This window comes from Myxocyprinus asiaticus, chromosome 45 (assembly GCF_019703515.2).
Source record: "Myxocyprinus asiaticus isolate MX2 ecotype Aquarium Trade chromosome 45, UBuf_Myxa_2, whole genome shotgun sequence".
In the NCBI taxonomy this organism is placed as follows: Eukaryota; Metazoa; Chordata; class Actinopteri; order Cypriniformes; family Catostomidae; genus Myxocyprinus; species Myxocyprinus asiaticus.
Window position 1 is genome coordinate 31,310,617 of NC_059388.1, and position 27,969 is coordinate 31,338,585.

At 41.4% G+C, this 27,969-nt stretch overlaps 1 protein-coding gene across 1 annotated transcript; it reads right to left on the reverse strand.

The window, feature by feature from the left end:
- Positions 1–665: 665 nt before the first annotated feature.
- LOC127435165 (AT-rich interactive domain-containing protein 2-like) lies at positions 666–27,071 on the reverse strand. The gene is made up of 21 exons (XM_051688398.1): positions 26,521–27,071; positions 26,323–26,416; positions 25,650–25,747; positions 15,310–15,443; positions 13,749–13,967; positions 13,592–13,659; positions 13,036–13,105; positions 12,145–12,395; positions 11,920–12,016; positions 11,316–11,525; positions 11,065–11,229; positions 10,860–10,935; positions 10,643–10,777; positions 8,812–9,005; positions 6,277–8,678; positions 5,681–5,820; positions 5,446–5,584; positions 5,134–5,216; positions 4,915–5,044; positions 2,276–2,367; positions 666–2,148 (listed from the first exon to the last, which is right to left on the reverse strand). Exons 1-21 carry the CDS (start codon positions 26,610–26,612, stop codon positions 2,037–2,039), a joined length of 5,001 nt encoding a protein of 1,666 aa, XP_051544358.1. The 5' UTR covers positions 26,613–27,071; the 3' UTR covers positions 666–2,036.
- Positions 27,072–27,969: the final 898 nt, after the last annotated feature.

Below are 27,969 nucleotides of genomic sequence, written 5' to 3' on the forward strand. Positions count from 1 at the left end.
TATATATTTTTCACACTGCGTATTTTATGTTGCTAGCCACCATTTGCACCTGAATTTCTCAAGGATCAAAAGTACATATAATCACATATTTAAAACTTTGTCATTTCCTCCACCCACTCGTGACCCCTGAACTTGCTCATTCCTGATCCTGGAAACGAACATTCCTGCAGAGTTTAGATCCAACTCTAATTAAAGGTGCTGTAAGCGATTTTACCTGTTCTACTTCAACAAACTGAGCTTCTGAATTAGCCACGCCCCTTCTGTCCAAAAACACCACACTCCAAAGATACCAAATGAGCTTTACTGACACCAATACGAACAGAAACGGTCAAAAACAACAGCAGCAAAATAGCGCCCTCAACTGACAACTGTTATGAACAACATGGCATAAAAATGGCATTAAGCCTCAATAATTAGCTGAAACTACAATACCATAAGAACCTGCAACATGATTGACAGAAAACGATCGCTTACAGCACCTTCAAACACACTTGAACCAGATAATGAAGCTCTTTTCACCTGAAAATGAACAACAGGTGTGTTAGAGCAGGTTTGAAAATCAACTTTGCAGGTTTTTATAGGTAGGTTTATTTGGAAACCGGATTTTTTAAGCATACAATTTCTTTGTTTTTTTTTTTTAAAGAAATAGGCATGTCAAACACATGGCAAAAATGTTCAGTCTTTTATTTAAAAACTATAAACAGTCACCAAAGTAAATGAAGCCAATCTATATCAGACTGTTAGATATATGTATCATCGCACACCCTACAGACACTGCAGAAATGGTGAGGGGGGTCACGACCCCGCTGGGATGCTAACACAACAGTAATAAATGTTACACAACACACAGCAGAGAGGACAGCCTGGGGGTCCGGAGCCGGAATGTGGCATGGTCGTAAGGGGGTGGGGTGAGGGGGAAATAGTACAATAAAAATCCACACTAAATTAAGATAGAAAAAAGGTCTGGAGGAAAATATCATACCTGCACGGAAAGCAAATAACACAGGAGAAAACCTGTATAAAATTCCATGTATTTAAACCAATTTACAAATACAAAAAGAATAGCGTACGGGCATTCGGCAGGCTCGTACGCTGACAGTTACAGTGAATACAGATTGAGGGGAATACCTTCAATATTTGTGTTTTTTTTTCTTCTCTTCTACAAAATGACATTTGATATATTATTTCATACTCTTTCAGCCAGCAAAATGAGTTCTACAAGTTAAAATAGTACAAAAAAAGGGGGGGAAACCAAAAAATTTAATCACAGTTCCACAAAGAAAAACCTGTAGCCCTCCGCCAGCCCTCCCAAAACTTTACAGCATCAGTACCTTTGCAGAATATTTACAGGGTTTAAGTACATTCATCCACTGCTGAGTATAGAATCCCGTCTCGTACGAGTAACCAGGGGTTAAAATAAAAAACAAAAAGTGAGTTTGAACCTACTAAAGTAATGCTTCTGATACCAGTGGCAGCAGCGGCATGAAGGGTGATTTACTTTATATCTATTCACAAATATTTACACAATTTTTTTTTCTCATTTACTCATATCTGTATTTATTTCAATAATAAATAAGTGAAAATATAATCGGCTCAAGTAAGAAAACCAAGCTATCAAGTTATAAAGAAAAAAAAAAAACCCAAACAATCTAGCCACACCTCTGCCGCCCCGCACAGTTTGTCCACTTGCCCCGCCCACAGAATCCCCCTCTCGCCCAATCAGCGGCACTCGTCCGGGACTATAAAAATGTGCTCGTTGGGCTGGGCGTGAAGAGGCGGTTAGAAGAGTGAAATGGGCGCTGGTTTCTGAGTGGCTGGTGGAAGACCCGTGGCAGTTTGTGAGGGAGGTGGGTGGAGGGGGTATGGGGGTCCGTGGAATGGAGAGAGAGAGGGAGAAAGAGAGGTGGGGGTGGGGTTTTAGGGGGACGAGAGGTATCGCCCCATGACCCAACAACGCTGGCAACCTGTGTGGCAGCAGAATGGGGAAATCAGGTTCGTATTTCCTTTTGAAGAAGTTATTTTGGGTTGAGCTGAGCTCAGGCCTGCAGCGAGCGTGTGAGTTCGTAAAGGCATTTAGCGAGTGTGGTGGAGACCTCCATACTGCTTAGCGCCAGCACGGAGAGATGATTTTCATGCCGCCTTACCAACCTAAAAACACAAACACACATCAACTGATTATATTCGTAAAGTCCCGTTTTACTTCTTTACGTATAAATACCAATTTTAGGCTCAGATTGGAAATATGCAAAACAAATCAATCAAAAGGTTTACTTACTTCCGTCCACAATCCGAGTGCTTAGCGATGTTCTTTAACGTTAAGGCAGCAGTTAGTCTAATGTGTTTGGTCATTGGTCCCTCTTTATCATCCTGAGCAGAGAAAAACAGACGTTATTCATATCACTGTAGAACACACAGGGGACTCTATTTTCTTAAGTGCACAAAGTGCAGCGCTACGACCGTGCGCTACATCTCATCCAATTTCCATCAAAGCGCTAATTCCAAGTGCAATTTTTGTGACAGCGCTAACTGTGGGTGCACAAGCGCAATCTGTCCAAATTCAGTCCCTGCATTTGCAGTTTGGAGATTCTACCAACAGGTGGAAATAAATTTCATGTACAAACTCTGAAAATATAGTGGACCATTAAATTAAGTCCATGACCATCAATGTTTGGATTTGGTATGATTTCTTTGACCTCTTCGTTATTTTGAGTGCGTGGTAACGAAAAGTTTATCCAGTCAGAATTTATTCCTTGATGCTTACAAGTGAAGTGTGACAACTGTTTCACAAATCACATGCCCGAAGCAGCGCGTGAGTTTGAGCTCCACCCCGTCAGGCCTTCAGAATTTCTGCAGAATTCCTCAACAGTGCAAATGAATGAGCAACTAAAGTCAGATTGTCAGATTCATCAGCCAATCAGATTGATTTATTTATTCTTGTGGGTGTGATCTTTAGGATATGTCCCGGTTGAGGCCTTCTAGCTGGCCTTGAGTGACGCAATCACGCTTTAAGTGATTTCGTAATTTGAAAGCGAAGAACGCGAGATCTTGCTGACCAGACAGCTGTCATCACTGCCACTATCGCCGTTGAGAAAGAGATCCTTATGGATTTACAAACACGAGATGTTCTGCATGACTGTGTGATTAATTAAACAGGAAATGAGGACTGATTTTCACTTCAAGTAAATTGCTAAGTGCTTTTTGCATTGTTATAGCAACATCAGGAGTTTTCTAAGAGTGAATTAGGCTGCTTGAGCATTCAGTGTCGGATCAAGTTTTGAAAAATAGTGCTGTGTTCCATTCAACTCGGAAAGTCGGATTTTACAACTTCCTACTAGGAAAAGTGCAATGGATGCATCTTGAAGTCAGAATTACAACTTGTAGGCTCAGAAATTCTCAACTCCGATTTCACCGAGATGCAGGGGTATGATGTCACACAAACATGTCGACACTCAGGGAGATATACAAAGTAAGTGATACACATTCACTTTATTAAGTAATATTGATAAATGAGTTCGTTTCCACATTACATGATATTAAAGCTTGTTTAACAAACGCCTGCAGACTGCAGAAACAGGTGTATAAAACATTATAATCTCTTTTGATAATCGCACACCTGAAGCACAAATGCTAGCGCTGCAGCATTGTTTATCAGTTGGGTTGCTAGGAGACATCTCTAATGAGAGTCAAACCCCTGCTAAGCTAACGGGAGCATTGCAGTTCCGAATATCGGGGAATGGGATGCATTTATGGTCGGAGATATCATGTAGGAATATCCCACATCCAACTTGAATGGAACGCAGCATAAGCGTGTACCCTGACGAAGCTGAAATTTATTGCAAGCACCATTTAAATAGCAAATATTATTAGATAGATTTTCCCAGGTATTATAGACCTCCTTGGTAGATTCATATGAAAAATTATGATTTCTGAATGTCTGTTCGGGAGACGTTCATTTCACAAAACAGTCATGCTGCAGTTAAAATTAGGCTTGCTTGAGCATTAAGTGTCGTTTCAAGTTCTGGCTTTCGTGCGTGGACGTGTTTTTAAAATGTCAGTTGGTATTATTAGTTAGCTGTGACATAATGTATGATGCCCAAAGGCATAGGGTGTCTTATTCATTGTGAAACTGTGTTTTCTTAATGGCATGAATCACACTGAAGGACACTGACTTAAAATGCACGGCCCGCTACTGAATACTAGCCATGATTTGTGTGTCAGTAAATAAAAATGAATAATAATACTTACATTCTCTATAATTTAACAGAGCCTAAATCCATATCCTGAAACACATTTTCCATGTGTATAAGGAGCGTGTCCCATTTAACAAGGGCGCAGTTAATGCACAAAATAATTAAGTCCATATTTCTATTCTTCTAATTTAAAGCATACGGTCCATTTACACTACCAACTTCTTATGAATGTGCTGTATTTGTTTATATCTCTGGTGCTTGAGGGAATGGAGTATATAATAGGATGCAAACACTGCAATAATTGGAGAAGAACCTAAGAATTAAATTGCACTTGACCCTGCCCATTAGCGCTTTGCAAGCGCTTTCGCCAAACCCACTTGTACCTAGACAAAGCGCATGCTTGCATGAAAATAGGGCCCGGGGTCATACTATAATGTTTCCACTTTTTGACAAATTATTTTCCATGAGTTTTCCGTAGGTTGTGCATATTCAACTGCTTAAAAAGAAGATTCACTCACATCGTTATCACTTTCGCCCACTTTATTTACTAATCGCAAGATTTACATATGCGCAATATCTATATGATGAAATATTTCGGAGCAGGGCATAACCAGAAAAAAATATATATTTCTTATAACATAGAACTTTCAATAACTTAAGATTTTCATGGCTTTTCCAGGTCTGGAAAACAATTTTCCATGACCTTGGGAACCCCAATACTCACTGTGAAGTCCCTGAACACGAGGTTTCTCGAGCCCCTGCGTAGAGCCATCAGAGCTGCACTAGGGTGATTGACAAGTGCTTTCTGCGGCCTGGAAGTGGGAGGAGGACTGCTGACCGCCGCTGGAGGAGACCTGCACATCAACACCCGCATAGTCAGAACCAAACATTACCATTATCTAAAACCTTCAACCACTATAAATCAAACTAAAATTATACACACTTGGAAGTGTTGGGGTTGCTGCCTTGTGTTTGCTCTTCCAGTTTGAGTGCAGCTATGAGCGCTTCTCTCGAGCAATGCTTATCCTGCAAAACACACACACAAAGATCAGTAAAGCACTTCCAATTCTTCATTTGGTGGAAGCTTTTATCCAAAGCAACTTTTAAGGTATACATTTTATCAGCATTTGTGTTCCCTGGGAATTGAACCCATGACAGTTTCTACTCAGTTACAGAACCTAAAGTTCACATATAAACAGCCACCAGGAATTATATCATCATAATGTCAATAGAGAGAGAGAAAACAGGACCCTACCTGCAGGTGTGTGATGAAGGATAGTCTCTGGCGAGGGAGAGGTTCACAGCCCTCCCAGAGGCACTGCCCAGGGTACACATCTTTACTGCCATGATGGGTAGCTGCATGGTAAAACACCCTCGATGGCGTGTCAAACCATCTGAAACAGGTACAAAATACAGTGTTACAGTTAACATGCACCAGTGTAACAGATCATTTCCAAAAACAAAACACCAGTAGTGACCTGCTTGCTTACCGTTTGCATCCCTGCCACAGACATTTAAAGTTCTGTCCGGGTTTACGTGTTTGATCTGGAGAGAGGGCGGGTGCTTGCGAATTCTGATTGGTTTCCTGTGGGCTTTGATCCACTGGGGTCGGAGCCTGCACTGACCCAGGCTGCCGCAAAGACAAACAAGAATGTTTAGTGTATTCAATAAAAGACTTGAGTTTAACTTGGACTTAATTATGTATGCTGACTATGCCAACTTTGTCCTAAAAATAGGCTTTACTTTATGCAAAATGTAAAAGTGAATTATGGCAATTCAGAATTTTTGCATTTTAACATTTTGCTCATTAAACACATTTCCAGTGCCATTACTGTAATAACACCTTTCGTGAGATATCTAGGTTGATTAGTTGATGCAAGGTCCCACGTGGAAAAAAATAAGACATCAAAGTACAAGTATCACAAGAAACTAATCTAGTTTAAATAAACTACACATAAAATAAACTGTTCATTCAATAAATTAGCTTTCTAACGCTAGCCATGTAGTATATAATAGTGCGATCTGCACAATACTGAAATCCTGTTTGTTCTTTGAATTTTTTTGTATGTATTTTTTCAAAAATTACCTGAGCGTTGGTTTCAGGAAGCGGAGAGGGCACACTTGGTCTCTGCTGCGCTGCGTTCTCTATTGCTACTTTTGCTACTGTGCTTGGGTCTGCGCCCGCTGGCACGGCCACCATGGTGGAGCTGTTGCCAGCATTGTTGGGGTCGCTGATGGTCACTATCCGTACACCCATTTTTGTGGGGATTCCGGAAGTACCTCTATCCCCATCCTCCAGCGGTCTCTTCAGCGACCGACTCTCAGAGGTGCCGTTAGTGGGAGGCGAGGGCAGCTCAGCTCCAGTTGTGTGCTGGAGGTTGGAAACGGCTGCGGGTAGAGGTGGGGAGTGGTTATGAGGTGGGTGCTGTTGCCTCAGACCCAGTGTCTCTGAGTTCTGGACTGAGGGGCCGTTGGAGATCTCAGTGACATGGCTGGAGATCTTGGGCCCGTTGACCAGGCGTTCAGCCTGCTCTGCTTTGGCAGCGTCCTGCTGAGCAGCAGCAAGAGTGTCCGTGAGGGCAAAAGCCTCGTGCACTTTCTGAGGTGAAAGCACCTCCCCGTTCCCCATGTGTTTGGAAGCCTTATGATTTGGAATGTTTTTGCTTGGATGGGTACCAGTATTGCCGTCCAATCGTTCAAAGTCACAGACCCCATTGACCATTAGCTTTTTAGGGTCGGAGGGTGCACTCCCCAATGCCTGCTTCCCAGGTCCATCGGTGCCTTGCGTGGTGGGGCCGTTTAATGCCTGCGTAGCCTCTGCTTGGCTGTTCCCTGAGTTGTACGGAGGTAGACTTGAGTCCAATTTCCCCCCATTGAGCAGCTTGACCGCAGGTACGTCCACCTCTGCGGAGTCCCCATTGCTAGCTTTGGCAGAACCATCAGCGACAGAGGAGTTCTCCATGACCTCAATCTTACGCTCGTGGATGTGGAGTCCAGTGGCATCCTTGGCCTCCTCTTCTTTTTCGCAGATGATTTTGTCACCTCTGAAAGGTGGCATGGGCGTGGGGCAAGTGGCTCCTGCGACTGGTAGAGACGGAGTCAATTGCAAGCCTATGGCGGGCGGGGCTGTGCTGACCGACAGGCCGGTCTGAGATGCGACAGAAGCCGGCGCTCCCTGGCTGACAGCTGCAGCAGCGGGGAAGCCAGAGTTTGGCACTACTGTGAAGGTAACTTGGTTGCTGGGAGCAGCTTGCAGGAGGGTGCCAGGGGTTGAGGTGGAAATTATCTGCCCAGGTAGGATGGAGATTGGGACAGCACCGGTCGCCTGCAAGGGACTCTGCACGAGTTGCACATTTAACTGCGGCTGAGGTGCCCCCTGACAACTGTTGGTTACCTGGTACACAACTTGTGGGCTGGGAGCTCTGGTGCAAACAGGGGCTGGGACTTGGGGAGCAGGGAGTATGAGTTTTCCACCAGGGGTGGAAGGACCACGTTTTGGAAGCAGTAACTGTTTGATCAAACTGGATTCTGTGGAGGTAGGCTGGGCAGGGGGAGGAGGAGGGGGAGGAGGTGGTGGTTGAAGCTGAAATTTCTGCTGATGCCGCTTGACGGACAGCATCTGGCTGACTGTATGGGGCTGGCCCTGCTGCTGTGCATTTGGAGAAACAGGAGGTTGGCCAGGAGGCGGTGTGGGCTGTGAAGGTGCCGTGGGCTGCCCTGGCAGCTGAATGGTCTGAGTACTGGGCATGGCTGAGGGGTTGGTCAGTACAAATTGATGGATGGCTGGGGCAAAAGCAGTGTTAGGTTGTGGATTGGGACTAACGATGACTAAACTTTGCTGTTGCTGCTGTGGCGACTGCACTTGTGGTGCAGGTTTGGGTGCAATATTCTGAAACGAGGCAACACGAGCCCCTTGAGCACTCTGCACACCTGCGACAGTCACCACCTGCCCTCCTGCCATCAATGAAGTACAGGGTGCACTCACAAACTGAGTGGGCGCAATTACCATAGCCTCTTGGGAAGGGGCACCTTGCTGTCCCTGAGGGGCCAGCGAAGAACAAACACCTTGCACCCTACCTGCAAATATATGTCCCTGGGGTGGCCCCTGCTGGATCAGTGTGACAGGAGAGTGGTGTAGCAGGGACTGCTGGGTAGGGGAGCCCACAGGGACAGCGCTGTGGTTAGGAACAGTTGATGTTCCAGAGGTTGTGGGAATGGCGCTCTGGATCATGGCCGTCTTTAGAATGTCATTGGGTCGTAGGGTAACTGGGGCAGTAGCCGAAGGGCAGGGGGGAAGTGCGGCTTTTCCTGGTGGGTTCACTGGGAGTCGTGGAACAGTCTGGGCTGGCACAGGAGCACTGGGAGCATTGTGGCCGTTGGCGTGCGAAGTCCCGTGCATAGTCAAGGCCACCTGTGGTGCTGCCTGGCCGGCAGTAAGGCTTGGTGCTGGTGCTCGGACGAACTGCCCACCTATGCCAGGGGGCAGCGCTGCACAGAAGATCAAGAGTCAAAGCACAAAGAAACCATTAGTGCTTTTGGTGTTAAAACACATTTAATACTGTTGTTTCTCAGAACTGCTAGAACAAGAGTTCCTAGCCCATTCACATTGGTGTATTCCTACCTGACTGGGGCTGTGGAGATTCTGAGGGGGCTTCATGTTTGAGAACTAATGCAGGATTAGCCGCCTGCTGCGGAAAATAAAGCTGGACAGGAAGAGGAATTAACCTCTTTCTCACACCAACCACATGGATTTGAGCCTGCCCATTCAGCCGAGAGTCCTCCACACGCTTCACTGTGTGACTGGGAAAAAGCGCCCTGAGAAAACATACCAGCAGGAGTTGATTTTCAACACTGAAGATTCTGAGCTTAGGCACTCAAAGTTTACATTAAGAAAGAGCAGACCAACAGTTTCACAATAGGGCTGCAACTAATGTTTATTTTGATAATCGATTAATCTAACGATTATTAGGAGGATTATTCGACTATTCAGCGATTATTGCAACGATTAATCATAAGCTCTTAACCGATTATTCAGCTTGTGCTTAGACTTGTATTAAACATGCTTACTAATAATAGAGAGGACAAAATCATCTTTTAAAAATACCTCTAAATGACATTCACTGAATTAAAGGGAAAAAATACTTGTTTAATTCAGTAAAGAAATTCACAGCAAAAAATCCTATTGTTATCAAGTGTTTTTGTCTTGTTTTCTATTTAAAATTGTCTAAAAATCTTTAAAACAAGATACATTTACTTGAGAAGCAACATGTAAGATATTTAGACTTGCTTTAAGAGAATGTCTCTTAAATATAAATGTATTTTGTACTTGGTTATACTTCTGCGAGTGCAGTAAAGACAAAATATACTTACATTCAAGATCTATTCTCTAAATGCAAGTCTAAATATCTTATATGCTGCTTCTCAGGTGAATGCATCTTTTTTTAAAGGATTTTTAGATATTTTAAAATATTTGTATTTTTAACATTATATTCAACATTCTCAGATAAAAAAAAATTTCTTCTGCAGTATAGCTGCTAAAGAAAATATATGTTGTTTTAAAGGAGTTTTAGATATTTATATTGGAAAACAAAAACAAATCAAAACATATTTCGTTGCAGTGTATAATGGGGTGAAGACTACCCTCTCTCACCTTTCTGTTCACATCAATCCACCTTTAACTCACACAAAAAAAAAAAACTCTCTCTTATTAATAAAGCTACGTATTGCCAATTTTCTTCACAATAAAAAACACACAGTGACACATATATTATGATTCAATAAGTCGCGAGCTAACACGTTATAATCTAACTGCAGCAAGCATGTGCGCTCGAGGATGAGTGTCCCGTGACAGAGTGTGCATCAGCCGGGTGCAGTTTAAATCTCTCCACCTTAGATCGGGACATACGAGCAACTCATAGAAGAGGCGCTGATGGCACAGAGAAATGCCAGTTTCGGAGTTTATAGTTATTTACATGACCTGCTTCTGAATTAATTGAACTTTAATAAAGCTATAACGCATTAAATATAATTGCATTTAAGATGTAATGCTGGGGTGTTTCCTTTAAAGAGCTCCAGCTCCACTTATTCCACAACGAGGGTGCTTCTGTATTTACTTTTTGGTATTTTTGTATAATTCCCTCACACTTTGCGATCTGCATCACCTGAAGCTGTTTGGAAAGTTTAGAGTGCATCTGGACTGTGATCTGTGTAATTCTTCCTCTCCTCAGTCAGGCGCGAACTGCAGTGCTGCTCTCGTGCATCATCATTAGAGTTTAATGTGACCTCATGTTATGTTAAATGAGATCAAACGACTATTTGACAAAAAACAAATTTGTCTGCATTTTTTTATTTTTTTTATTTTTGACAATATCGATAATGTTGACTAATAGTTTCAGCCTTACTTCATAATGATGACAGTCACTGCATATGCTCAACAGTTACATAAATCTCACCTTAGGCTTTTGTAGAAGTTGCTGGATGCCACCACAGCACCCCGTGCCATTTTACTGCAGGTCGCCAGATATTCAGAGTACATCTCTGAGCGAGAGACCGAACCCTCTGGATGAACCTCAAAATGAGCATTTAGCCTACAAAGAGCAGAAAATGTGCATAAAACACCAGAAAATGTAATGGATTGGAGAACTATAAGGATATGAGGCATTGACTTACCACTGAGCTGTAAATTTCTCTCCATCTACCTCCACAATCCCAGGTGGAGGTGTGGACTGCACAGGTGCTCGGTTCACTATATAAAAAAAATAAAAAATAAACAAAACTATATAAACTCATATTCACTACTCAGACAGATTGACTAGTTAATCGTTTAATCCCAACCAGCTTTTATTTAGGGTAAAAGAGATCTAGACGCTCTTACCAGGGCCAGGAGTGCCTTGTGTGGCTGGGGGAACGTTCTCTACGAGCTGCGGTCGAACCTCTGAGACCTGACTGCTGGAGGCCTGATGCTCGATGAGTTTTACTGCCGTTAGGGCATCTGGTCCAAACGTGTGCAGGTCCACTGACACCAATCGCACAAGAAGATCTGACAGACGCACATAAACTGTGTTAGTTCACCGTTCCTGACAGAAGGCTAAATGCGTTTCCTGTATTTAGCAGGTGAATGTGTACCTATGCTTCTCTCCACTGAGGCGATTTTGGAGCACGTGATCTCCCCGAGCTCGGCCAGCTGGTAGAGAACCTCCAGAGCGGAGATGACCAGTATGACGTCCGGTAGTGTTAGGAGGGTAATGACCTCTCGGTATGACTCCTGATCCACATACTCGCAGATCAGAACGCCGTTATCCTCTACTTTGCTCAGGTTGCCCAATATTTCCATGGCTGTAGGATGCAGATGAAAATATTTGACTTCACAGCTGATATTGAAGACCCCATGAAATGGCATGACAAACGCAGTTACCTTTACTGTAACATTTTTTTTCAGTTGAAACAGGACATATTTCCAGTTGGGCAGGACAAATTGTCAGGCTCATCCTATTAGGCTAAAGTTTACATCACAGCCGTGAACCACCGCTAGTCAAAGGCAGGTGGTATTAAGTGGATGGGATGTCTCATTCTAGAGAGCATTGGGTTTTGGACAAACATTTCTATACACCCAAGTGCAAAATGATATCAATATTTTGGTCCATTTTCCCAGAAGATGTACACTAGTAAAAGTCAAATTTATTACATTGTCTATTTTCAGATACCTACACACACTGCAATGTATGCTTACCCCTCATTTTGAGAAAGCGATCCCGTGACATCAAACATTTGGTGATGGTGTGAAATATCAGATGAGTTGTTCGAAAATCAACTGGATCCAGTTGAAGCTGAAAAGAGGAAACAGACACAGTTAACATTTTGCAGCAAACCCTACCTTCACCCCTGGGAACAACTGGTACAATAAGGAACTGAATTGAAAATAGAAAACTGAAGAGCTACAGTTTTGAATTCTGACCTCTCCTGTGATGTTGCCAAGCGTGTCGAGACCCAGTTGTCGCAGCTGGATGAAGGTGCAGTGCGCACACAGCAAGAGGAAGCGCAGACATGTGCGATTAGCTGCCAGGAGTTTGATGTTGGCCTCCTCAAAGGACAAGTTCCTCAGAATCATGGCCACCTGCAGTACCCGCTGGCCCTCTACGTCTCCGATGCCCACATTACGCGGCGGGTGGAAGAGAGAAACGCAGATATCTCTCGTCCTAAATCCATCTGAGAAAACACACAAAGACAAGTGAATAATTTTTATTTGTTTAGTGCTTTTTCACAACACACATTGCTTAAAGGCAGATTTACAGAAAATGATGAGATGCTGTAATGTCTTAAAAGTCCTCAATGAAAACATGTTTGAAAATCGTGCTTTAAAAATGATTTGTCTTAAGGCCCCTAGTGAACAAGCCAAAGGCCATTGTGGCAAGGACTCCAAAACTGCATAAGATGTTATACAGCATGATTATAATGCCAATATCAGTTATCTGTGTGTAATACAAGTCAAGTATTAATTGAGTAAACTGAGTAGATGTTGGTGGACAACGTTTAAAACTAAATTATATTGATTAAACTGTAAGTTTAATGATTAAGTGTCTTTGAAATACATCCCTGAATTGACTGTGGAAGTGCACGTTCAGCAGTGTCCTTTTTTATTTGGCTTATGAAGGCTATAGTTGGCCTTATATATTGTACATATAATCCATAGTCCAACCAATAACTGAGATGATGCAAGCAGGCATCACTGTTGTTAAGTAATACTTAGTTCAACATTGAGTAATTAAAGTGAAACTACTCTTTGACTGAGTGTCACCCCCACATCAATGGAAACGAGAGTGTGGCCGGCATGTAAACATCCACATACTTTGAGTTGTGCAGCTCCTGTCTGAAATGAGATCTTTGACTTCATTATCTTCAACGACATCCTTCCAAAACTATGAATGCAGGACAATAACAGTTATGGAGAATCAATAAAACATTATAATTACAATAAAAAGCATATTTACATTGTATTCTGCCATTAAGGCTCTGTTACAAACCCTAGTATGCTGTCTAGTTATGCAGCATCTATGAATCCTTTACAGAGAAGGCAATCACAGAAGACAGGTTAGTGACAAACAATGCCAAATTCAACCAATTCCAACAATAATTTATTAAATAGTTTGTGCTTTGCATTTTTGGGCTTATTAGAATATCCAATTGTTAGCTTTGCAACATGTGCTAATGCCAAACTCAACTGAAACGAACTGTGAGCATTAGCAAGGAGTGCATTTAAGATTTGAAAAATTGTTCAAGTTTTTCAAACAAGCTACTTATAGGTTTCATTTCAGCTAGGGTGGTGGCTAAGGCGGCAGACAGACAAGGCAGCTTACTAGGTTTTGGATCAGAGCTTTAGTGATAGTAGTTAAAGATTCTCTCACCTTTACAAAGTCTCGTGATGTTTTCTCCTGCCAGTCTGTCCCAAATACAGCAGAAAAGCTGCCTAATGCTGCAAGACAAACACACAAGTAACATTAAAAAGCACAAAAACACATCTGTAGACTTGAAGTGTTAACGCGCTTGTAAAGACAAGCTTACAGTCGTCAAAGACTCCGGCATGTGCCAGCAGCAGCGTGACGAGTTTGGGCTCTTTGTCCAGCTGCATGGCGTGTTTGCTCTCATTGGACAGCAGCGTGCAGACGTTAATGGCGAAGTCCACCTCGTTTGGGAGTCCAGACAGGAGAGACAGCACCAGTTTGTTGTAATCGGATGAAGGGGTGAAATCCATAGACAGCCCATAGCTTTGGCGGAGATAGTCTGTCAATCGGAAAACAAGCAAATTATAAAACAGTGTGGTCTGGAACTCGAAAACAAAACTAATTTTACTTATTTAACATTGGCCATAGGGAGAACTGGGACTTTTCCCGGTGGACCGGCCGCGAAACGGCATTCTAAATGCATATGATAAGTGAACCGAAATGTTGAGCATCTACATCCGAGATGTTGTTTGTGAGTGGCGCTCAGAGGGCTGAATGCAAAGCTGCGATGGCCTCGGCAGCCTGTGCATGTTATGCATGTGTGTCAACAGAGCAGCGCCATTCACTAAAACACACTGCGCAAGCATACTGTATATTTACTTATTAAATGCAGCCTTTTGTGATTCACAAAGCAAAGCATATCTTCAAGTGGCTTTGAATGAAATGCAAGAGTCATATGGACAATTTGAATGGTTCTTAAATGTCATTTTTGGAGCTTGACAGTAATAAACATGACTTATCAGATATGGATCGGGCTCGTCGGACCGATGTCTGATCCGTCTAAAAATGTCAGTATCAGAGCGATACTGATCCAGGTATTGGATCAATGCATCACTATCATGAACGCAGCTTCACGACTGCTGTAGCAAAGCAGATAGTCACTGTCTACCGGCAGATTAATATTTTGGCGGATGAGAGTTTGAGAGATTTAATGCCCATTGCAATGATGAACCTATGTGGGGACTAGTTCTTTCAATTAGTCAAACTCCAACTTAGACTTCGGGAAACGTTTAATGTTACTTGAATTGGTGCTATTTTAGGGCATTTCTATCTATATACTGCAGAAGGCTTTGTTTGGAAAATGTTAATAAAGCATTATATTGTTACACATTGTTTTGTTTTCTTTCCTAAGATGGAAATAAATGCATAAATGCATTTTGACAGGAACATAAGCATATATAGAGTCAAATTTCAGCACTTTCAAAATCTGTGATTAATCGCAATTAACTATGAATAATCATGCGATTAATCATGATTAAACTTTAACCGACTGACAGCACTAATAAAGACACAAAGATATTGTCCAACATATTAAAACAAAGTCTTATTAAAACAAAAAAAAAAAAAAAAAAGAGATCTTTAATAATCCATGCTAGTATAAAAAAAAGTAACACACAAAGAAAAAGCTTTATCCTCTTCAAACTATGGCCTACTCTGCTCTTTATAAAAAAGGGAAACATCATCTGCCTATCTTAAAAGCACACACAGAGAAGTAGAAGCACTATTTCTTTTGTGGCATTGAGTTTTCACAGGTGCAGCTCACTAACACATTCATCCTTTGAATCAGGTGCGTGTGTGTGTGCACGCGTGTGTGTGTCTTAACAGCAAGGGCCCATCTGTACCTGATACAGTGTGTTGCTGGTAGTTGTATGACGTGGGTATTGCACCAATTGGAAGCAAAGCTTTAGGATTCCCCGGCTGTTGCTCTTCATCTTCCTCGCCAAAGTGATGCACCTTTTCATACTTCTCTAAATAGCTGCAGAGAGTCCAGAAAAATGCATAAATACACAAAGAATGATGCCCAGATAGATGTGTTTTTATGATCCCAGAAGGAAAACCAGAAGAACTGGAGAATGACTTAAAAACACAATTACTCCCTAAACAGGTGGCTCAAGAACCTCAGTGTTGGTGGTTACAATAGTTTGGCAAACATTTAATATAAACAGAAGTCTGCTTCTATATTCCAAGTACTCAGAGTGTGAAATATTAATTGCAATTGATTCCCATATGAGAGCATTAATTCTTTTTAACCACAAACACACAGTGTTTTGTTCATTTGTTCATGCCAAATGCTTCAACTGAATTGCAATACATTTTCAATCGGAGACAAAAGCTCTCAGAAAACAGCTCATTTCAACCCCAAACCAGTACACCTCTGTAATGGAGAAAATCAGTTGTGTTTTGCCAGTACTGAATACAGATGTGCAAAAAAGTTGATTTACACTTGATTAAAAGCTACTTACAAAAATACTTTCAAACAGGGGGATGACTGCACACTTATACTGCAACATCACTGTCAAAACACAGAGTGGTTTATCCAGAGAACCAGGTGTCAAACAACATTTAGTCTAATAGTAATACTCGCAGTCCTGCTCATAGTGTGTGAATGACTCACCAGTGATTCCCTCAACTGAATGAGCTCTCGCTTGTGTACGCGTACACACTCCTCCCACATACTACAACACAACCACTATAAACAGACTACTACTTACCCTTAACACTATAAACTCACAGTGCTGGACACTGAATATTGGGTACAATAAGTTTGGACTTCATGACAGAGATTGTGTGTACATTTCGTTTGCTGTCATGAAATTGTATTGTGATGTATATTGGCCACCCTGCTCTCTAGTTATCCGTTTTAACCGACCACTAACTTTTATGAATTGAAAGTGAATGACATCCAGATGCGGATGACTTGTCAGGCTGATTCGGGTAATTCACACAAAAGCCGTCAAGAAAATGTTCTGGTCCTATTTTACTCCAAAATCAAAAAGAAACAAATAGGAAGTTATATGTTGCTTACAGAAAATTAAATGCATGTTTTTACATTGTGACATTATTTTCATGACAGTTACGCACACTTTAGCCCCTAATTCTCATTACCGCAATGCAGAAAATGAGAGTATTTATCCATCGTGTTTATACATGCATACTACAGGTAGACCGATATATTGGTTTTACTGATTAATCGTACCGATAGTTGCTTTTTTGGAGCTATCAGTTATCGGAAAAAACCTTTGCTGATAGTCGGCAATTTTTTTTGTTTCATTTATCTGTGGCTGCAGTGGTTCTACAGTATAACAGCGGTCTCTATAGGTAAAATAAAACAATAACTTTATGTAATAATTTTGATTAGATAAACAAGTGTTATAAATTGTCAGCACATATGTCGTAAACCTTAACCTAAATAAACCTAATTACTCATTAAACCTAAATCTGGTGAAATATGTATATAAAAACAGGCAATAAAAGGCTTAATTTAGTAAATATTTTAATATAAAGCGTTGTAACGAAGCCAAGTCTCCGTCAATGCAAGATCAGAGTCCTAGGAGTGTTGTGTGCAGGGTTTTTTTTTATTTTTATTTTTTTTATAAAAGTCGCACATTATGCACCAAATCTTCATATTTTCTGGTTATTATTGGGATTTTTGGATGACTAATTAACTGCACACTTTGTAGCCTCTATGTCTGTACCCATCACAGTATGGAAAGACTAAGAATAATTTTTAAAAACTATCAGCCGATTAATCAGTTATCTGCCTTTTCCACCACCTTAGTTATCGGTATTGGCAAAATCAACTATCGGTCGACCTTTAATTTATACCTAGTAGTACTCCCTTGGTACTGCCTTTAATTTTACCTGATTTTTATTAAGAAAATAACTGAACGACAACAAATGTTTTATTGTAATTCAGTAAAAACATGACTTTGTTACGGTAATGAAAACCTTCATTGAAAACAATGGGAATAGTAAAAGTAAAACGGATGCGTTTTGGTAATTGGGGGGTACAAATGTGTGTGTGTGTCCTGAAAATAATGTCACTTTATGATCGAAACTGTAGGCTTTTTCTTTATGCAAAACATCAGTTTTTTCGGGTGCATGTTTGCTGGGTTTTAATCGTTCAGATGGACCCACAGCTGAGAATCTTCTGATGTTTAAATAAAAACAAACACAAATTTAAGATTTTTTAAAAAGCATCAAGTCAATCCTGCAAAATCCAAGTATTGACTCAATATTTATGTAACACCCAACAGCTTCATCTATCAAAATGAAACGATGAAAAACAATGGACCAATTCATCATTTGCAGTCCTGAACAGAGATTATGAATACAGAAATGAAGTTGAGATCAGGAACTATGATATCCTGTCATTGCTCACATGCACAGCCTATCTGTATGTCCAGACAAAGAATTATAAATGTATGCTCCCCTCTACTGGAGACACCCACAGTCAAAAAGGGCAAGATTTATCTACAGAAACAGTTGATTATATAGATCACGTCTACCAGAACATATCAGTGGACTACAGCCAACAGTTGTGTTGTCAAGTGTTGTTATATATTCCTCAAAAAACAATAACTGTTTATGCAGAGCTGGAAAATAAACAAAACAGTATATTTAATGATCGGCGACAATGTAATACATTAGACTATAAGTCGATAAGGGATTTTCGTACAGACTTCTCTGCATGCATTTTTAATCATAGACTGATTAAACAGACTGAGCCCAAACCGACCACAGCAGATCTCAAAGACCAAAGTCTGTCCGGACAGACGGCTTCACCGGAGGACAAATGTAGTCATTCTGTGGTTTTAGAGACTCCTAGATCCATCTGCATGGGTCCAATCAGATGTAATGCAACATTTAGTGATGTCCAATTCACAAATGAATTAGTCTTATATAATAGAAGTTTTATTGATATTTGCCTTTTATCATTAGAAAAGATAGTTAAAAGTTGCAGGGAATTGATGATGAGAGGCTGATAGAATACGTGCTTCAGAGGTGAATAAATGAGCGCTCCACAGGATGCTGGATCTGCTCAAGTTTTGTGAGGTTGGTTTATTACATCTGTTTAAACGAGATATGTGCATATTTGCAGAAGGTATATGTTATTAGTTTTATTGATATTTGCCTTTTTATCATTAGATAAGGCAGTTAAATGTTACAGGGAACTGTTGAGGAGAGAGAGGGAGAATGAAACAGGCGAGCACTTTAACATTATGAGCTCAAACGCGTCTGTGGCGGCTCTGATATGCAGACCGTTTAAATGACACTGTATTGCACCCCAGTCTATTATTGTAATGGCACGTAACAACAAAACGAACCATGACTGGTTGTTTACATGTCTTAGTCGCTTCACATGCAATTTTCAGCACCTTCAAGAAACAAATCGGCCAAAGGGGAAATTTATCGGTCGAAGACAATAATTAAAAAATCCAGAATATCGGCCGGTTTATCGGCCTCTGCAATATATCAGTCGACCACGAATTGAAACTGCTAAAAATAGCTCAAATAAATCAGACAAGTTATTTAATTGAACATTAAGATCATGGAACAGGATAAAGTGCTATTGCTATCATAATCAGGTCTAAATAAGGTTTGCACAAGATGGTAAATAGATGACAAATGGCCCAGACTAGGGCTGCAACTAATGATTAGTAAGTAAAATGTATTTATATAGCACCTTTATACACAGCTTACACTGACCAAAGTGCTGTACAGAATAATTACAAACACATTGTAAAATGTATAATGCAATAAATCAACAATTAAGAAACAAAATGTAACAGACGGGTAGCAAAAGCACAAACAACTTTATAACTCAAAATACTATTTAAAAAAAAAAAAAGTGAATAAAAATGCGTTTTAAGCCTAGACTTGAAAATAGAGATAGAAGCGTTCCTTATGTCAAGTGGCAACTGATTCCACAAACGAGGAGCAGCGACTGCAAAAGGCTCTATCACATTTAAGTTTTAGACGTGACCGAGGGACGTAAAAGAGCTTTATCCACAGATCTGAGGGACCTATTAATTGAATATAGAAGAATAAGATCTTTAATGTATGATGGGGCCTGATCATTGAGGGCTTTAAAGACAAACAACAGAATCTTAAACTGAATTCTGAAGTGAACAGGAAGTCAATTAAGAGCGGCCAAGACTGCAGTAATGTGATCATACTTTTTGGTAGATGTCAACAGCCTTGCAGCTGCATTCTGAACCATCTGTAGTCGCAATTATGAAGATTGGGGAAGACCGAAATAGAATTACAATAGTAATAAAAGCATGAATAACTTTTTCCAAATCTTGATAAGACAAAAAAGAATTGAGTTTGGAAATAATTCTCAATTGATAGAAACTATTTTTAACAACAGAACTGATTTGTTTGTCTAAGCAGAGTACAGAATCAAGGATAACACCCAGATTTTTGCCTGTGGCCTTACATATGGAAAGTGGTTACCAAGCGTATTGGCAAGACAACTTCTAGATTTAGGAGAACCAAAGATAATTATTTCAGTTGTCACCGTTAAACTGAAGAAAATGATTTGCCAACCAGCCTTTAATGTCCTCGAGACAGTCCAGCAGAGGCTGTATAGAATCACCAGATTTTAGTGGAAGATAGAGCTGTGAGTTGTCAGCATAGATATAAAAATAAATATTGTGTTTCCTAATAATATCACCAAGCGGAAGCATGTACAAATTAAAAAGAACCGGCCCCAGAATGGAACCCTGAGGAACCCCACTGCCGACAGAAGCAGAGGAAGAGGAGAACTGGCCCATAGCTACTGAGAAAGTCCTATGTTTAAAATAAGAACTAAACCGGAGTAATGCTGTATCCTTTATGCCAACCCGATGTTCAAGACGTAACAAGAGGATACTATGATCCACTGTATCAAAGGCGGCAGTAAGGTCCAACAGAATCAATACTGCATTTTTCCCGGAGTCGACCGCAAGTAGATCATTTGTCACTTTCAACAGAGCTGAATGATTACTTTGATAACTGACTAATCTAACGATTATTAGAGTGATTATTGCTGCGATTAATCATTAGCTCTTAACCGACTATTCAGCTTGTGCCCTGACTTTAAAGGTTGTATTAAGCGTGCTTACTAACAATACAGGACAAAGTCATCCTTTAAAAATACCTCTAAATGACATTCCCTGAATTAAAAAAAAAAATACTTACGTTTAATTCAGTAAAAAAATTCACTGCAAAAAATTCTTGTAATTCATTCATGGTTCATTCATGGTTCATTGTTTGTTGTCTAAAAAAATCTTAAAACAAGATACATTTACTTGAGAAGCAACATGTAAGATATTTAGACTTGCTTTAAGAGAATGTCTCTTAAATATAAATGTATTTTGTACTTGGTTATACTTCTGCGAGTGTAGTAAAGACAAAATATACTTACATTCAAGATCTATTCTCTAAATGCAAGTCTAAATATCTTATATGCTGCTTCTCAGGTGAATGCATCTTTTTTAAAGGATTTTTAGATATTTTAAAATATTTGTATTTTTAATATATTCAACATTCTCATAAAAACATTTTCTTTTGCAGTATAGCTGCTAAAGTAAATGTACGTTGTTTTAAAGGAGTTTTAGGTATTTATATTGGAAAACAAAAACAAAACGTATTTTGTTGCAGTGTATAATGGGGTGAAGACTACCCTCTCTCACCTTTTTGTTAAATCATCATGTTATAATCTAGCTGCAGCAAGCGGGCGTGAGAGAGCGCATCAGCCGAGTGCAGTTTCAATCTCTCCCCCTTAGATCGGGTCACTTCACACAACCCTTAGAACAGGTGCTGACCGCACAGAGAAATGCCAGTTTCGGAGTTTGTAGTTATTTATATGACCTGCTTCCGAATTATTTGTACTTTAAAAAAAGCTATGACGCATTAAATAGAACTGCATTAAAGATGTAACGACGGGGTGTTTCCTTCAAAGACACTCGACACGCAAGTTTTGCTTAAGCGGAGCGGCAGCTCCGGCTCCGCTTATTCCACAACAAGAGTGCTTCTGTATTTACTTATTTTGTATTTTTTTATAATTCTCTCATACTTTGTGATCTGCATCACCTGAAGCTGTTTGGAAAGTTTAGAGTGCATCTGGACTGTGATCCGTGTAATTCTTCCTCTCCTCAGTCAGGCGCGAGCTGGATGCTGCTCTCGTGCATCATCATTAGAGTTTAATGTGACCTCATGTTACGTTAAATGAGATCAAACGATTATTTGACAATGATGTTGTCGATAATGTCAACTAATCGTTTCAGCCCTAGCCCAGACAGAATCTTCAGGCAAAGAACTTCAACATTTGTCAGTCATAGAAGTCGTACACATTCCTCACCACATGTATATTTGATTCAATATTCTGGCTAATTTCATGATCGGGGATGCAAACTCATGAGGAGTGAAAAAGGTAAGACATTCACTGGTCCATAAACATGATTTCAGGGGATAATTTTTTAAAGAATAAACTAAATGTACCAATTCCAACAATTTAAATGATTCAAGTATAGTAAATTAACTGCACAACTGTGCAGAATTAGCTGCAAAAATAAAGGGTATTTTGGTGTGGCTTGCTTTAGTTTAACTGATTAGTTCAGTGACCACTTCTAGAGATGCCACTAGGTGGAGACAAATAATAATATTAATAATATTAAAAAAAAATAGCCATCTTATGAGTGAGTCGTTCACGACCGAAATCTACCAAGAGACTTTACAGTGTTTAAGAATTTAAAGAACAAAGCAATCGTAAAGTGCCTTTCACATCACTTGCGTCAGGGCGTCAACAATCCGCTCAATGTTGCCCTCCAAAAACAAGCGTTGCAGAAAGCATCATGGAGGGGTCTGCCATGCAGGAAAGCAGGAGGTGTGCACAATAAACATTGAAAACATGTATTTGGAAGATAAAACAACAACTGGAAATTGCTTTGATTGCAGAAATTAAAAAGGTGACTTCTTTATGTTAAGGTCTTAGCGTTTTCTTGGTGAAGGTAATTACTGTAGTTTGATAACTGGGGTCACGCTGATGCGAGTGATGTGAAGGCCCCTTAATAACCACGTTTACATGCATGTAAGCCATTTATTCCAGGGTTTCTGCTCTGAACATCATGTAAACAAGAATGCCGATTTCCTTACGCAGTTTAAGGGATAAGAGAAAGAGGTTTAACACACATAGGTTTCTCCCGGAGAAAGCTGCTTATGTGGCCAGGTAAACACATAAGCGATGTTCTAACAGGTTTTTGAAGAGTGCACATGTGCGTGGAAAAGACCGAATAACAAACGTCATAGGATGGAGCCCAACAACAAGTAAACAAAACATTTCTAAGAGTACAGTGGGAAAACCACATACACTATAAACTATACCCATTTATAAACACCACTGTAAAATATTGACGGTCCCACACATTAGCGTATATGTGCTTGTACGTTGAGGTGAGGGAATCTCTGAGTTTTACGTGAAAGGGAAACCCCACTATTGAAGCCCTGCAGGTTGCGATAGAAAGGTAAGGAAACAAACACAGCAACAACTCTTGAATATCTGGAAATGAATCGAAGCAACAGAGAATAAAATAGTGAAGTCTTCCTCGGATACCATGTTTGTTATTTACACATGCATTGTGGGGAAATTACGTTGCTGTGGAGAAAGCTGCTTACTGATCGAGCTACATGTATACGGGAGTAAAAAGTACACAGCTTAAACAGTGCATGTAAATCAGAAAACTGCTTTCTCGCTTTCTTTTTTGGTGTCCATATAAACGAAGTCAATGTGTATTAACATCAGTCATTTTTACGCATTAATAGCTCTTCTGCCCCTTCCTCTCCTTGATGAACAAGGCAGACTCACATGCCAGCGCTGAAGTGATCAAACAACATGTACAAGGTCGTTCAGTTTTTTTTTTACAAATGAGAAGTTTCACAAGTGTCGCTCCTTCATGCTCCATTCGTGTCAGATGCAGAATCACTGTGCATGCACTTCTGTAGCCAAGCACGCGATTGGCCACTGCTGTAATCAATCAAATGGCAGTCTGACACCCCTTTCAAAACAAAAACTCTTCAGATATGCACAAATCAAAAAATGTCACAGAAAGGTGAGGAGTTTGCATCCCTGCATGATACTTTTAGCTACCAATAATAGTGTAGTACTTGTAGCTCCATTTAACAGACTGTACCGTTTAAATCCCTTTCCGAAAAATTACGCAGACTTTCCCTCAAAATCTGCGCAGAAATTGTGAAAAATTCATAAATAAATCTGCCGATTACGACTGGCCTGCAAATAACTAAAGTGACTATTGGCCAATTCCTGACACTGACATGGTGTAATTCAGTTTGTGTTTCCCTTCTTAGGTTGGTAGACTAAGCTTCTGACTACAGATCGCACATTTAAATTACTCATTTCACATGATATTATCTGAAGACCGAGACAACAGGGTTTGAAACCAAAGTTTCACTGCGAAAGACATGCTGCAGGTCTATTAGGTGAACTGGACTAACCGGGAGCCTGTAGAAATCAAGAGTTTGGTTCTGTAAAAGGCTGTACAAAACCTTGCTAACTCCCAAGCTAAAGCAAAGTGTATCTTCAGAGTCCCTTCAGCCATTGTAAGACCTGCAGGACTGATCTTAAAATGTGATGTTTTGGGGATTTCCAAAGCTCTGAGATAAACCTTAAAACAGTTCTGGAATAGAACGAAGTCTTCATAAATTACCTGTGTAGTTAAAACATTCCGCTGTCCTGCCTCCCAAACACCTGCAGCTTAAAACACAGGGTTCAACTCCTGACGAACAAAACGTGACTTGTTGAGAGCTTACTGATATATAGCTGCAGAAACATGCTGAATCTGTTCTACAACATCTGCAGACACAATCCAGAGATTTTCTTTCTTTTGATATTACAAAAACAACTCTCTATCACAGATAGTGAATTTCCTCTGAGCAATTATGTCTGTCTAAACTCTCAAAAGCTTTGGCTCTGTTTCTACCTCCAAACTCCCTGAGAAATGCTTGCGCCTCAACATGACACAAACCTTCAAAAACAACCGGTGTTGCATCTATGGAACTAAGGGAGCATTAAGACCTTTTGGTTATGGAAATGAAACAAAAGGAGAATGCTTCTAATAAATATATTTATATTATACTGGATGCTATAACTGGTTTTATTTGAAGCTCTGAGACACGCAATCTCTCTGCGGATCTTTAGTTTGTCCTTCACACGCCTCTCTCTCGAGGAACATGCACGCGGGAGAACTTTATATCGCTTGTAGTTTTGCATCCCTCTCTGTTCTGTGATCTGCTCACTCTTGTTGTTCACAAACATCCTCTGTGATTTATCTGAAATGAAGGTTAAGACGTTATAAGATACATAGAGATGCATTGCATAAGGGCAATTATGTTTTAGCCCATTGCATGGCAGGTGTACAGCCCACACAGACGAAAACCTCCCTGCTGCCAAGTCTGCCGGTCTCACCCCCCCATAACCTACTAAACTAGAAAGAAATGCACGTGGAAAACCAGCAGCCACTCACTGTAGAGTAGACAACACAGCCACAGGCGTAGCGTGTACGCCTCTCACTTACAACTGCCTATTGACACTACAAGTGTACATAAACGTACACGCATATCCTGAAACTTGTTAAAGACATTCACGATACTGAACATTATCAAACCACATTCCTAAACATATGGATAACAGCATAAAAAGCACAAAAACACAGATGTTCAGAAAAATGTGAACCATCCATCCACCCTGTGAAGCCTCCTGATTTATACTGTATTTGACCCACGTTCAAACATACAGAAAAGAGCTCATTAATGTTCTTTAAAAATCCTAAACATTACCCAAGCACATTCGTAAACAAGCAAATAACAACCTAGAAAGCCTCCAAAACCCAACAGATGCTCACCCATCTAGAGGAACATGATTCAAAACAAGCATCTGCTACAGTAAAACTCCTGATTTAGAGGTTCTTTGCTCCTCATATTCATAGACTTCATAGAGAACCAAGTCAACTATCTAAAACTCAAGACTATTATGTAGTGTATACACTAACACAGCAACAGAACACATTTTATGCTCCAGAAACCCACTTCTGGATGGGAAACGTCTCCTGAATGAAGAGTATCAGAGCAGAGAAGCGCCTGTAAACATTGAGCACATGTGAACAGAGAAAGAGAGACTCACCGAAGGTAGTACTGTTTCAAAACAAAAGCAGCATTCGAGCAACTCCTGGGGAAATTAAAATCCTCGCCCAGTTCGGCCCATTGGTTCTTGTCGGACACCTGTAGGATGATGAGACAGGTGAGAGGTGAGGGGGGTTCAAGTGTACAAGTGTGTAGATGAGTGTGTATGCTAACTCCCATTAGCACTCCAGCTAACGTGCAGTTTCCCGTGTGAAATGAATAAATCAAACCTGCTGCACAGAAACCACCTGCTCCGAGACGAAGCCCGTCCGAGCCCACCAGACCCCCGCGTCCGGACCGCGGATCTGGCGCGGTTTGCGGGTGTATTTCCATGGCGGAATGTACAGGCCTCTATGCGGCCTACAGTCGCTCAAACCTCCGCCACACTGGAGGAATGAACTCGCTGATCCGGGCGCCGGTCCGGACGGGGTTCGGGTGCCTCAGCCTCTCTCCTGATAATCGACGCAAAAGCCGCCCGGTGGTTTTGAGCGAGTGTGTGTGAAAGTGTGTGTACGTCTGGGACCAACACACACTCACTCACGCACACAAACAAACACACACACACACACACTCACTCACACAGGCCATAACATCAGCCAGATCCGCCAAACCGGGCCGGAGAGTTGAGCTGAAAGACTTTGTATGGTGAAAGAGGTGGAGTGAGAGTAACTTACCTTCGCGAACCCCCCTAAAGACACCACTCTCATATACAGCGCGCTCAGGTCCAGCTCCTTTCCACCCACCACGGGAACCTTTCTAAACGGAGATCTGTGGAGAAAAAACAACCGAATTAGCAGCCGTGACCCGTCCGGACCACTCACCTACCCCGCGCAGGTCCCCCAAGTTCCAATAAGAGCGAAATTCCCGCTCACCCTCTGCTGTGGTGAAATTGCCGCAGCTCGTCCAGGAAAGCCTGTCCTTTCCTCCGCTGCTTGGGGAGGTTTTTCCCCGTCGAGTTCGCCATCGTTTCGCTGAAATTCGGTCAAAGCCCCGGCTCAGATTCGGTTCCTAAGAGTCCGGGGATCCCATGCTCCGGTCCGCTCCGCTCCGGCGCGGCTGCGTGTTTGAAAAGTTAAAGAAATGACGGCGGAGGATGAGGAGAGTGGAGAAACCCGCTCTAACGGCACCCAGAGCAGCTCGTGAACCCGAGCGAGCTCAGCCCAGCAGCACCGCACGCGCCATGTTCACGGCTGCACGGGAAATCAACGGTACCGGCTGCGCTTGCGTTGGCTTTTGGAGTGGGTTTTTTGACAGTGCGGGACGGACGCGTCTCCGGTTTAATCGCGCACACTGTGAAGCGGCAGCGGGATCCAGTTCAGACAAAAAGACCCGAGGCCGCGCGGCTCCGCGGCGCCCCCAGCAGGCAAGCAGCGGTACTGCAACCGCCACAGCGCCGCTAACGAACAATGGACGGAGCTCGCTGGGGGAAAGGGAGCGTCTCAAAACTCCTCGAGACCGTTAAAAACGGGAACCAGCTATGACCGTTGTTGGGGGGAAGGGAATGTCCACTTAGACTTCATTAAAAAAGTGCTTTCTTTCTCCACAGATATCACAAGTATATAAACGGAAAATATGTTTGACTGGACTCGGTCATTCATCACCTGAACCAATGTAGCTGTTTCATGATCATTTTCATTGATAAAAAGAGTTCTCCATTGTGCTATAAACATCAGAGATGTACAATTAAACGCACTGAGGTCGGTTACGACACATCCCATATCTAGCACTGCGTGTAGCTAAGGCAGAAACATTAACAGAATACGTTAAACCGTGTTGTCTGCAGTTCAAGTACAGCCTGCGCTTTGTTGCGGTGGGCGAGCAATTATTTACTCCCGGTCCCTTGTGTTAACCGCCGGGCGGATATAAACGACACGGGGTGACTACATTCAACCATTACACGCACCACTCTCACAAGTTATTCTGCCACAAAATGGCGGAGCCCGACACGAAAGACCCCATTTTGTCAAGCAGGCGATAAGAACAGCTGGAACAGCAGCCCTCTGGATGGAGATTTGTATTTTTTAACGTCATTTTGAGCGAGTTTGGGATGTGTTAAGCTGCGCGTGCTCTAATGTTGTGCCGTCGCGCGGCAGAGTGGAGAATAATGTCCCCGCGCTCTGGCTTTGACTCGAGCTCTGCGCGAGTAAAGACGCATGCAAATATATTTATCAAACTGGATTTATATGTTAAATAACTATACTATTTGTTCTATTTTAAATTATGTGTAATAAACGTTAATAAACCTGATGGGGAATCATTGTATCCTGCGTTTTTATGCCAATCGTCTGTTTAATACTATGAAAACCTGTTTATTTTCCATT